We start from the raw sequence: 13,016 nt of genomic DNA on the forward strand, positions 1-13,016 counted from the left end.
AATAATGAGCCTATCTAAATCCCAGTAACGAGTAACGCGTTCCTGGTTTTGGCATAACTAGTTACCGTGCTCTTTACCACAATAATAACGTAGTTACTGTAACGCGTTACTTAATAACGCGTTAGTCCCAACACTGGTTGCCATAAAACCAAAACTAACACAAAATTAATTTTAAAAACTGACTCAAAACATTAAATTTATGGTGTTACTGCCATGTCAATTTAAACATATTGGAGAAAATGCAGACATGTTTAACAGTGAGCCCTTACACCAGCGGTGTGAAACATTAGACTTGGGGGCCAGTAGTGGCCTGGCAAACTGGAAAACATTCAATACAGTAGAAGAAAGGGGATTTTTACCGGTTTGGTCCAAACATATACATATAGTAGACTAGATGTTGTCTTATATCCTGCTTTATTTCACTTTGACCATGCGGATAATAATGCAAAGTTTAAACCTTAATACAATTTTAAAAAGTAAGTTATAATAACAAAGAAATCACCCGCTGGTAATGTTAGTATGAAGGGGCAGATTAGGATTAGATCTAGGCCAAAACCATAAATGCTTAGTTTATTTTAACATGGATTCTTTGGGATGGACTCTCTGTTGGAGTCAGCCTCAAGTGGTGATTGGAGGAACTAAGCTAAGAGCTAAGAATCAGGTTATCATGAGAGCAACAAGGAAAACTTAGGAAGGAAACGAGGAACGTGACGCTCATGCAGATAAATCACCCACGCAGAATATATGTGAACAGGGAAGCTGGGAAACACAGCTGGAGGGGTATGGAAAACACTGTGTGTGTTTGTTATCTTTATGACAACCATACACAGAGCGAGAACAGCTATGCCCAGCAGCTACCAGCCACAATGAAACCAACACATGTTCTTTTCTGTTGTCCTGTCCAGACCTTCAAAAGATCACAATCAATTGGAAGGAAGGTTTTAGGAAACAAACAAACAAACAAATCCTTACATGGTCATACCCACATGCCATCAGATTGTAGTTTTATTCTTGTAGACCTTTAAAACGGTTTTTATCAGATCAGACCTCACTTAACCTCTTTCTTTACAAACCTTTGGAGATGATTCCTTTCCCACTTTAGCTTGTGTTATCAGTGCCCATCAGCTAAGTGGAAAAACATTAAATAAGCATGTGGTCTGAGCAGATGCAGGGCTCTCTGTAACAGATATTAAAGCATGAGAAGGATGTGATTTAACCACTAGTTTTATGTACTCAAGTTCAATCTTACTGCATTGTATTGTTCAAGTGACCAGAGAGCCTAGGGATCCTTCTTACTGGTCTCCTTTCTACTTAAAAACTTTAATTTTTCTCAGTTCAGAACAGAACTCCTAATGATAGATTTTCTGTCTAAAGTATGCTAAACGCTACTTTTAACCAAAATTGCAGCATTAGCTCTATACAAAGCCACAACAGTTTAACACATCTTAGATTAACACACAAAACAAATATACTTAAGCCCATTTTGTTGTTTAGATACACAAAAAACAAATAAGAACAACAATCACAGTCACAACTTACATTTATTATGATCTAGGCTACCACTTGCTACAAGCTAACTGCTAGTAAACAATAACAAATCCAATAGAAATGGGCATCTTACAAGTATCCCAACAATAATGAAACAGAAAAAATAACTGATTATGATTGGAAATGACAACTTAAATCTTGTGGGTTGTTATCAGACATTACACTTTCCAAACATGGCATACTTTCAGCCATATAGCTTAAAAGGTAAATCTTAAGGAGTTCAACTATGTTCAACTTAGATTGACAAATAGTTTTATGTTACATTACAATTTCCTTTATAATTGCTGGTATAAAATCAGCAGAGTGCTACAACCAATTAAATCTGATACATATTTACACCAACATTAACTCAAAAATATACAGACACCACTTACAGGAAAGTAATTCCTCTCGACAGCCTCAGACCTGAAACTTGAGGATGTTTTTAAATGTGTTTGTGTAAAAAACTGTTTGAATTATTTTATTGAATTATTTTGTCTTTTTTTTTTTGGAATTTTTGGTTCCTTACTTTATCATTACTATAAATTTTCCTAAAGAAAATATTAAATTTGGAGGTTCTTGGCATAATTTCGTGCTCCAGCATCAAGCACATTATTATTTTTTTTTAGATGCCTCTGATTTGACAAAAGAAGAGAAGGTTAACATATCTGAGGCACTGTTTTGGAACATTATTTTATTGTAACATTATATAACTACAAATGTATTTTTTCAGAAAATTTAGCGCTTGGGTCTCTGAAGTCCAATGGGTTAGAGTAATATTTGCACCTCTTGAGTGCTTCAGTTGAAAATCATCACCTAGTTTAACACCTGTAAAAGCTTATTTTCTTTTTTCTTTACAGGTTGAAATTGTGGAGAAGTGTTTGAAGATTGAGTTCAGTATTCCTTCTTAGTTTTAATTCAACGTTTTAGCTAATACAGGTTTGTTTGATAACTATTTTTCCTCTTTAGTAACGAAGTAATGATGTTATCTTTGTTTTGGGAATATGAAAACAAAACCTTTTCATTTCAGGTTTCTTCAAAATCTCAGCACATGAATACATGTGCTGGAGGCAGTTGCAGCAGATATGCATTAGGGATCAAACACCGGTTCTTTTCGTGGTGGTGCAAATGGGGTCAAACTGGATTTCAAAGTGGTTTCTGCTTGTCTAGACACAAATGAGGAAACAAGATCTGCACCACAAAGAGTTTCACTTCCTGCTGAGTTTGCCTGTCAGTGCAGCCTGGCAGGAAGCTAATTAGCATTAGCATGTAGAAACACTGTAAGATGTAGTGGGGGAGGGGCCACGGGTGTTGTCATGCATTTAACAAGTTATGTTATTCACCCCTCCCTTCATTCCACAGGTCTTCATTTTCTGTCTCTGAGGTAAGTCATTGGCAAAAGCAGCAACTCACTAGTCCTTAGTCATTCTTTCGGTTTGTCCACTTCATTTAGATCGGTGACACACATGAAGCCTTGCCTTGGCTGGTGATGCAGAGCCTGAAGACAGTCCTGAGGAGTAGCGAGATGAGGTTGCCGAGAAGTTGAACCGTGACACTGCAGCTAGTTGGGTACCGGGTTCTCGCAGTGTCCGGCAGATGAGTCCGTCCCCACAGGGACAGCGCTGGAACAGTTCCAGACCGTGGTTCCCCTTGCGTCGGTGTCGCGTGCAAACCTGTCCTTCACGTAGCACGGGCTTGCAGATGCGAGTCCAAAAGTGACGGGCGCAGCACAGACCGTCCAAGCAGTCGGATGAGCGCAAGCAAGGATTCCCGACCTGACCTGAAACAAACACACAAACCCTTAGAGAAACATGAAGGAGGCAGGGGGAAACATACTGCGGGTTTATAACACTAATCTCACTTCTGCCAGGGGATCCTTTGGCTTCCTGCCTCCCGCCTTTCTTTTTGGTGAGCGGGCTTAGCGCTCCATCAGTGTTTGGAATCCTCTCAGACACAAAGCCGTCCACATCAGGAACACAAATATCTGCCGCAGGAAGAACATAGAGATAATACACTTGATAAAATTTTAATTATGAATAGTTTATTGTCATTAATGTTAAACTGAAGTTTTCTGTAGAGGAGCATCTAAACTGTTGCTGCAGCGGTTGGTGGGGCAACACATTGTGTCCCTGAGGCAGGGCCTCTTCCTTCTGCGGCAGGTCTTGCAGTGGGAGTGGGCAGGACGTCTTGAGGAGGTGTGACAGTAGTTCCCCTCTCTGCACTCCAGGTCACTCATGCACTGGTAGACCTGCAGACAGACACACAAACATTATTACAGAGTAACAAATGAACCTGGTTTTCATTTTGTAATTTAAGGTGATCTTTTCGTACTGGTGAAAAAATAGCATGAAATAACAAACGGAGGGCTTAAACTACTCTGACTTGCAGTGCCCTGAGCCACTTTATGTGAGATTTATACTTCTGGACTAAATCTACGCCATAGGTAAGTCTTAACTGCAGACCTCTCTGAAAAAGTAACTACATGTAACATAAACACAGTCTTCAAATATTGTGATTGGCCTGAAATCCGAATATGCATTTCTGGCTAGTTTTCCTCTGATTGTCAATGGATCATAAATGTCATCGACTCATTATAGGCTTGCATAGGCGACATCATAGGCTCAACGCAGAATTATCAGCGTTTAATTTTGTAGCACTCTTCTAAAGTACACCTCAACATTACAACTTAAAACTGTACATTGGGGCAAAACAGTCCAGTTGATAAACCAAAGAAACCTTTTATTATCCTTCCCGATGATGTTGAAAGCCAAAGAAATTTTAAAACATCATCATAGTTTTTTTTTTTATCATGAAAGCTTACAGCATCATAACAGCTGAGAAGTGCACCTGAAACAGTATCCTGCTGATAAAAAAGGCCAATGAACTTTTTGAAACAATGTGATGTTCTTGATGATAATGTTTAGAAACATGTAAATATTATAAGTGACTGGTAACCCAGATGGTACCTGTAATTTGAAAGTGAATACAGACTTGTAATATTCCCACCAATCAAACGTTTGAAACAACAAAAAAAGACCAAAACTCCTGTCAAACTGAAGCAATGTAACCAATAATGTTCAGTCAATAAAGCTTTTGAAACATTGCAACAACACTGCAAATAAACATTTCTCTCTCTCTCTCTCTCTGTATATATATATATATGTGTGTGTGTGTGTGTGTGTGTGTGTGTGTGTGTGTGTGTGTGTGTTTTATTTAACAATGAAAAGGACCCGAGTCCAAAAGTGCTTTGTCAGCGGCACATAACTTTACAGGGAGTAGGAAAGAGTCAACTAAACTAACGTTTTCGATACAACTAAAGATTAAAGGCCAATAAAATTTTAATGAGCTTTGTAACATTGTAATAGTTTGGTCAATAAAATTTACATATTAAAATACATCGTAACAAACAAAAATCCCCTGTCCATTTAGTTTAGAAACATTGTAGCTAAAAGTTTAGCTAAAGTTGTTAATTAACTTTAATTAGTAGTAAATTAGTTAAAAGTCATATTTATATATGTAAATAGTGAGATCTGTGGACTCGGTTAAAAAGCAGCTAAAAAGTCATCTGTTTAAATGTGCTTTTGTAACCAATGCTGTTTTGGCTTTTAAATTGATTAGCCCTTTGTTTTATCCAACTAGAAAGTTCCTATAAAAATACATTTTTCACTCATTTCTTACTTGCCATTACATTTGCATGAAGTGGGACTTTAAATTGTGTGAGAGGCAAATGTTTGATTTGATTGACTTCAAAGCACAGACTTGTTGAGACTTCTGTGAACCCCCTCAGACTGAAACACGCATCGTGGTAACAGACTCACCGTCAGGTCCACTCTCGGCTCCCACGCGCTCCTGTTTATCGGCAGCGCGTCACTGTCCCCGAGGATCTCCGTACTGACGGAATTCTGTCCGACGCGCGCCTGCCCGCAGCGAGAACACGCCAAAAGCGCGATCCCGAAACTGACCAGCAGCACCAACCAGCGGCTCATGACTGCAATCAAGATTTCATTAGACACTGTGAATAAAATCACTTCATGTACTGACATACCATTATCATCATCCTTTCTTAAACATACGGACTTTAATATCTCCACAAGAATAAACAAGAGACAGTAGCGGTCTAAATGTTTTCCATTTAAACCAGCAAAAAAAATCACTCACTTGTCAGCTGTAGACTTTCTAATGGATGGAAGAAAATCGTCACAGTCCCGTGCAGTTTGCTGCTGCAGGTTTAAATTTCCCGTTGCTTCCTTTTTTAAAAAAAAATTAAACCAACTCCCAGGAGCGCACGAAAATAAGAATAAGAAGACGAGCCTTCGCTTCAGTCCTGTCCTTCAGTGCAGGACAGGTGAGAGGAACCCGGACCCTGATCCACTTTATACAAATCCGATCCTCCCACATCCTTGGTCACGCGGAGCCCTAACCCGCCCCTGCAACGCTTACATCGATACCCCCACCCTGTCACCTGCATCCACGGCTGCAGGTGACAGGGTGACAGCGGAGGCACTGTTTAGCTGTAAAGCTCCATATGGTGAGTTTGCTGTTTTTGCCATTCAAAAGTCCCATTGAAAAACAGAAGTTTTACTGGGAAACCTGAAACATGGGGTATAAAAAAGTGGAAAAGTACACACACACACACACACATGAAATGAAATGAAATGCATATTGAAAACAATATGCAAATTTAAATATAATAAAAAATTAAAATAAATACAAAAAAATGCTGTCCTTCTAAAATGTGTTTTCAGCAGATGTTTTAATCAAACTACATATCCATTCAATATGATTGATGGGGCTATGGATTAGGTTATCCTTCTGACTCACTTGTATGTGAAATTCCTTGAAGTGGTAGTGGTGAGGATCTCAGTAATCTGAGCTCTCATTTTGATATATCACTGAAATGGCAGGAAAGACCGACCGCTTGCACTCTTGTGTCTCCACATCAGTGGTTCTTTTAATAAAAAGCTCATTAAACCTAAATCTGGTGATAAAGTGACCAAAGGGCTTATCTTCAGGAGTAATTAACAGTGTGTAGGAATAAAAATATTTCAGCCTGAAGTGGAATTGTGACAACAGCTTGTACATTGAGGCGATCGTGGCTCAAGAGTTGGCAGTTCATCTTGTAATTGAAAGGCTGCCGGTTCGAGCTTGGGCAAGACACTTCACCTACTGCCTACTGGTGTTGGCCAGAGGGGCCGATGGTGCGATATGGCAGCCTCGCTTCTGTCAGTCTGCCCCAGGGCAGCTGTGGCTACAACTGTAGCCTCCACCAGTGTGTGAATGAATAGGGGTATTGTAAAGTATATAGTAAGTAAACTATATAAACGCAATCCATTATTATCTCCTACACACACAAACCTTTTACTTATCTCTCCATCTCCATGACCTTTCTCAGACACATTTAACCTTTCCACACCTACAAGAGGAACAACACATGAGTGCGTGCGTTTTTATTGTGTTGATAAGATTGGATGCTGTAATCGTCAGATTAACACACCTACAGGATCAGCATTACACTCACACATCCCCTTACTGAAATGTCAGTTAGTCTACAGTAAATTAACCGAACCACATTAATAAGATGCTGTTAGCACACACACTTATGTCTTAAAGTGAAGCTGTATGCGAGATATCACAAGTCTAACAGACCTCATGGGAAACATTAAAAAAACACATTATACATACGAAGGGACGGGGGAGCTGGAGGTTCACTAACAGCAGGAGGGTCAGGTCTTGCATTTCTTATATTGATAAGATGTATAGAAGTATATGAAAAATTCAACACGTTCTCACTCCAAAAGCATAACATGCTACACTATGTGACAAATCGTCAGTATGTTACGCTTTCGGCCACCCAACACGTTCCTATGTTACACGTGCGGAAACAGGAATAAACATGAGAAGACTGAATCTACACGTGTACATTCATCTTACTTTCTCACCATGAATCGCTTTGGAAACACTTTCTAACACGATGTTGTGGTTAAGGTTAGGGATAAGGTTATCGTTAAGGCTAGGTTTGGGGCTGGAATACATGGCTGGAACATGTCTTAGCGTCGGGAGCATCATACTATTGGATTTCATCCCCAATCTGGAACACATCATAGGGATGCAGAAGGTTACCTTTCGCGTTCCCATGGGCCGCCTCGGGACATGACAAATCGTCGGTATGTTATGCGTCAGGAATGAGAAAACACTTCAGGTTAGTCTAGCCCCTTTTCCCTTCATGGAACAAGGTCTATCTACACCTGCCCACCAGCTCGGTCTGTGTTTTATTTACTACCTGTCTTGATCCCACTTCTGTCACTTTGATGTCTGGAACAAGGTCTTGACTGGATGGAAAGTGTTTCATGGTTGTCCCTGCTTTCTCTTTCTTCATGGGTTCCCAGTGAGGGAGTCTCTAGTGTTTTTGGCTTTGTTAGGGAGTACCAAAGTCATCCCACCTTCATCTCAGACTATTTTCTTCCATTGTGCTACCTGCTCTGTTGCTGAGGTTTTGGGGTGGAAGGGTTTGGCTCAGGCACTGCCATGTTCAGTTTGTCCATGGCAGGTTTTGTAGGTCTCCATGTCAGAAGTGTTGATGCAGTTTGGTGTGTCGGCAGATGTTTTCCTCATCTGGGCCTGATAATCACATCTGTATCTGGTTAAATGTGCTTATCTATCACACTGCCAATGTACGTGAAGGACTCTGCTTGTTCTAGAGGTTCACCCTCCAGGTTCTTGGCCTGTTGATGTTAATTCCCTGGAATGTAAGATAATCAGCAAAGTCAAAGTGTCCACTGGATCCCAGTCCTCTTTCTAGTGAAAGTCTTCATGATCCAGGCAATAACCGGCAGGAGTAAAACAGTGACCACCTTCCTGGTGAGTTTATGGTATCACTCACAAGTTTTCCTGAGTAAAACATGATGTTCATTCAGTCCAGTAGAGCCAACATAACAGGTTAAACAGGAAATCCATATATCATAAATCCAATGCAGTTATAGTTAAAAATACAGTTCAAAATCCACAATCTGTGCCCCCCTACACATTTCCAGTGGGCCAGTTTAGAGTCTTGCTGGTCGATCCTGGTCTCTGGGCCTTATGCTTGACTCCACTGCTTCAGAGGAGCAGCCAGATTTAGAAGCATGAGGAAGTGGCATTGGAGTGACAAACGGTTAAAGTCCAATTAATTGAGTTCTTAATAAAACAGTTTAGTTACTCTTTGGAGATAATAACTATACACTAAGCACTATTAGGCTACTTCAGCTCAGAAACCAAAAGTAGGTAAATGAATGAAAAAAGACTCAGAGGAGTTGATTGTTATAAAGAAGTAAAAGTTTCAGAGAAACAAAAGACATACTAGTTTTTCTTGTGAAGTTGTTGTAGGTGTAAGGTAGACCCCCATCAGCTATTGTAGGGTCTACCTTACAATATAAAGCGCCTTGAGGCGACTGTTGTTGTGATTTGGCGCTATATAAATAAAATTGAATTGAAGTCATCAAGTGAGCATTCATGCAACATATACACAAACACAGAAGAGGAGGCAGGTTTAGCGTGAGGAGGAAAAGAAAGAGTCAAACTTCTCTGTTTGTCTCTGAAAAAGTTAAACTGACCACACAGGAACAGTGAGAGGAGGACTCCTCGGTTTGATTCAAAGCTTTATTCAGAAATGAATTTCATGCTTTTACAAATGAGCTGTGGGTAGAAGGAGAATCAGGTCAGAATGTTTTCCACTCTTGTCTCTCTCTGATGTAGCACACAGCAGGAAGTAGTAGCTTCAGACACGTTGTTACTACAGGAAATATTCTGTGTGGTTGAGGCGACGGAGCTGGACACTATGAAAGAGGGAGCTGGGAGGTTAAGCAGCAGCTCAATTGTGATGTACTGTGTACTTCTACCAGATGACTCTCAACAAGAAAACTGTGTTTTATTTGTTGCCTTTGTTAGGTCATAAAGACAAATCTCTTTACATATTTGTATGAAAAAAATTATATCCCCAGTAATATGTTCTGTTGCATTGCTGCGCTGCTGCTGCTGCGCTGCTGCTGCTCACCGTTGCAAGTTAAAGCAACAGAACAATGACTCCACCCTTAGGATGACATCTGTAACTGCAACAAACAGACACGAGGGCCAAGATTAAACATGGTACTGGTTTTATTTACAGTGAGTGAATCATCATGTGTCTGTGATATCTGAGATCCTGCCAGGTTGAGCCCTGATGTTTTCTCTATATCTTTTGCTTTCACATAGACTTCTACACTTAACACTTACACACACTTAACAACAAAAACCAAACATTTCAACAAGAATCTGTAAGCATCTGGGAACTGAGGAGACCAGCTGCTGCAATAAATGTTATTAACCTTTGCCCAGTTAACCTAGTTATTTACAAAATGTTGCTTCAGGCGATTCTCCTTAGTAGTTTTGAACATTTTGCTGCCTCTCTCCTGACTTTTTTGTGTTGCTGCCATCAAATTCAAAATTAGCTAATATTTTTCTTTTAAACCTCTAATATGTTTTTAATGTTCTTTTGTAAATGAAATATGGATTTAATAATCATATTATTTTATAACTCTATCGTATAAACTCCTATAAAGGTTTGATAATTTGTATGTTTTTATTTGAATTGTACACAAAATTCCACCTGTTTTGGCACTGGGGTTGTATTGAAGTCCCATTTATCTATCAACATTACAATGCACTGTAGGTTAGATATATAAACAGAAAATATCAGAAAATTATGAAGGACAAAAGACAAACAACAGCCTCCCATCAGAGGACCAGTACCAGTACCAGCCCTGGCCATTTCACCAGCACTCTTAGAAATTTGAGCCCAGCATGTCTAATCTGTCCAAGATATCCTACAATAGTCACCTTGCAGGTGCCTGTGCTCGATGGAGAGTAACTGCACAGCCAGCAGCAACTTGTCTATACTCTGGTTTCCCATCAGGCTCATGTCAAAGACCAGAGGTTTATCCACATTTTGCAACTAACCATAAAGAGCTGCTGGCTTCTAAGTTTTCTAAATCCATTCTTTTGACACAGAGACTTCAATTACATCAACATGCAGGACAGATTTCAAGCAGGGTTAAGCTTGCTTCCAGAGAAAGTGGCCAGCTGCAATGCCAGTAATTTAAAATATGGTGTAAACACCTGATGAGAGAAGCTTTTGGGATAGAACCCTGTTTAAGTTGCAGGGAAAAAGCTTGCCTTACCTTTGGTTTAAATTTATCGCATTTTATCTTAAAAAATTGACATCATACTATTGTTTAGATGTTTGCCTAACAAGTGAAATATTTACAGTCCAATTCTATGATGAGAAGATACAAATACTTTTGGAGTTGTAACAGCGCATCAAGCGTAAAACCTCTACCAAACCAAGGATGGTGCTTCCCACTGTACAAACTGCTTGTGAATAAGGGAACAGTCAAAAAATCCTTTAATGGGCAAGCAGTGCTCGCCTTGCTGGCCCTGATAGAGTTGATTTGGGTCAATATATCACTTATATAAATAAACAGTGGATTTAGACCAACACTAGCCCTGGTATCTAGCTCTTTTCAGCAGTTTCAGCAGCAAAAACTAAGAAAAACAATGGAATAGAATAACACAAAAATAACATAATATATACAATAGAATAAAATACTATGTTGTCAGAAAAAAATACACTTAGTGTTATTGCACATGTGTGGATGTCTGTGTTTGGTCAGCTGTGAAGTCTTTGTTGTGGAGTCTGACAGCAGAGTGTGCGAAATCTCTCCGTCCCACATGGTGGGTGCTGCAGGCTGCCATTGAAGGAGCTGCTCAGTGCTGTCAGAGTTTCCTGCATGGGGTGGGGGATGTTTTCCAACAGAGATGAAAGCTTAGCCACCATTCTCCTCTGCACAGACATCTACCCAGACATAAAACATTACATTTTATTTTAAGCTCTTTGACAAGAGCAACAATTACAAGTCCACGGAACTCTTGCAGGTATTTGATGGTTCAGTTGCACACTATTTGTCCTTGTTTAACCAGTGATATAAAATGATAATTTACCAGGTTTATTACTATGGCTATTTCACAGTTTTTTGTACTTATTTTACTTCTTTATGTCTGTCTGCAGCCTTTGTGTTTTTTGTAGAAACTTTACTTCACTTTTTGGTTGTTATAATGTTATTGTGTTGGTTCCGTCATTTTTATGTCTCCCCAGTTGTTTTTGAATGTTTCTATTGTTCTGTGCCTTTTGTTCCTTCATTTTAAAGGCTTGTTGGTCTAGACCATGGCTATTCAACTACGAAGTTAGTTGGGCCAGACTTTCAAACCGAGGAATTTATCTGGGCCAGATATTTTTTTTGAAGCCAGTAAGCAGCAGATCATGATCAATTTCAAACCCACACAACTGTACTGAAAAACAAGTTTTTTTTTATTCCTTTTCCCCTGTAAATCTGGTGACCTCTCACAAATGCACACCAAAAGGTCCATTTAAAAAAAAGGGAGCTGTAACTAAACAATTTTTTGCACATTTGAAATAATAATAATAATAACAAAAAACATTTTGATAATTCCCTTTCAAATTAAAATAAATATTTCGCTGACCACTCACTTTTCCTGCCATGGATGGAGCCCCATCCGTCACAAGTATACAGACACGCTTCATATCCAGACCATTTTCCTCAAAAAGAGCTTAAATCTTCTCAAACATCATTTCGCCAGCTGTGTGTCCCTCTAACGGTAGCAAGCCGAGCAATTTCCCATCCAAAAAACGGACATATACGCACAACTGTGCATTATCAGTTCTGTCTGTGATCTCCTGCTATAGACATTACATCAGTTTTCTTCAGGTCATCTAACAGCATTTCAAACTCGTCTGACGCCAGAACTTCAACTCTACGAATATTTGAACTGTCCTACAGGGGTACGTTTTTAATAGCAGATGTCACCCTCACTTTTCACCGCATCCACCACGGCCAGCATGCAGTACTTCATTGTTTCAGAATCTGTGAAAGGCTTTTTCTTCTTCGCCAAGAAGCAAACACGAAGGGAAGATGCTGCAGCTCTCTCTTGGGCTGTACAGGACCCTCACCATGGTACAACTCCGGTTGTAAGATTATTAAACTCAGTAAAATGAATAAGTATTTGTCAGTCCAGGCAGGGTTAAACCGACAGTTTTCATTGTCAATTTTGTGCTTTTGGAGTGAGAAAGACATGCTGTTGTCGCATCATATATTACGATGATTGTTTAACATGTTTACATCACGGTGCATTGTGGGTTAAATATTGCTAGGCTACTAGGAGTGTTGCATTCACAGTCTACACTACGCTGTAGGAATTTTTAATTTTTTTTAAAATTAATTAATGAATTAATTTTTTGCGTTTTCTCTGTGTTTCTGCCAGGACCACAGGCAGGGCCACTCGCAGGTTGCTTCTGGGCCGCATTTGGCCCGCGGGCCGCCATTTGAATAGGCTTGGTCTAGGGGGATCGGGTGTGAACACTCCCATAGGTGTAGTGAAATGTGTAAACAGGTCAGGTGAAA

General features: G+C 39.7%; 1 protein-coding gene across 1 annotated transcript; it reads right to left on the reverse strand.

Annotated features, from left to right (window-relative positions):
• Positions 1-1,238: 1,238 nt before the first annotated feature.
• LOC147334474 (dickkopf-related protein 2-like) lies at positions 1,239-5,816 on the reverse strand. The gene is made up of 5 exons (XM_086287340.1): positions 5,686-5,816; positions 5,346-5,515; positions 3,619-3,775; positions 3,389-3,511; positions 1,239-3,307 (listed from the first exon to the last, which is right to left on the reverse strand). The coding sequence occupies exons 2-5, from the start codon at positions 5,511-5,513 to the stop codon at positions 2,973-2,975; spliced, it is 783 nt and encodes a 260-aa protein (XP_086143466.1). The 5' UTR covers positions 5,514-5,515; positions 5,686-5,816; the 3' UTR covers positions 1,239-2,972.
• Positions 5,817-13,016: the final 7,200 nt, after the last annotated feature.

The sequence above is a fragment of the Aulonocara sp. 'chitande type north' Nkhata Bay genome, linkage group LG3 (assembly GCF_057382095.1).
Source record: "Aulonocara sp. 'chitande type north' Nkhata Bay isolate Kocher_YH1m ecotype deep benthic linkage group LG3, A_spYH_male_GT1.1, whole genome shotgun sequence".
Taxonomy (NCBI): Eukaryota; Metazoa; Chordata; class Actinopteri; order Cichliformes; family Cichlidae; genus Aulonocara; species Aulonocara sp. 'chitande type north' Nkhata Bay.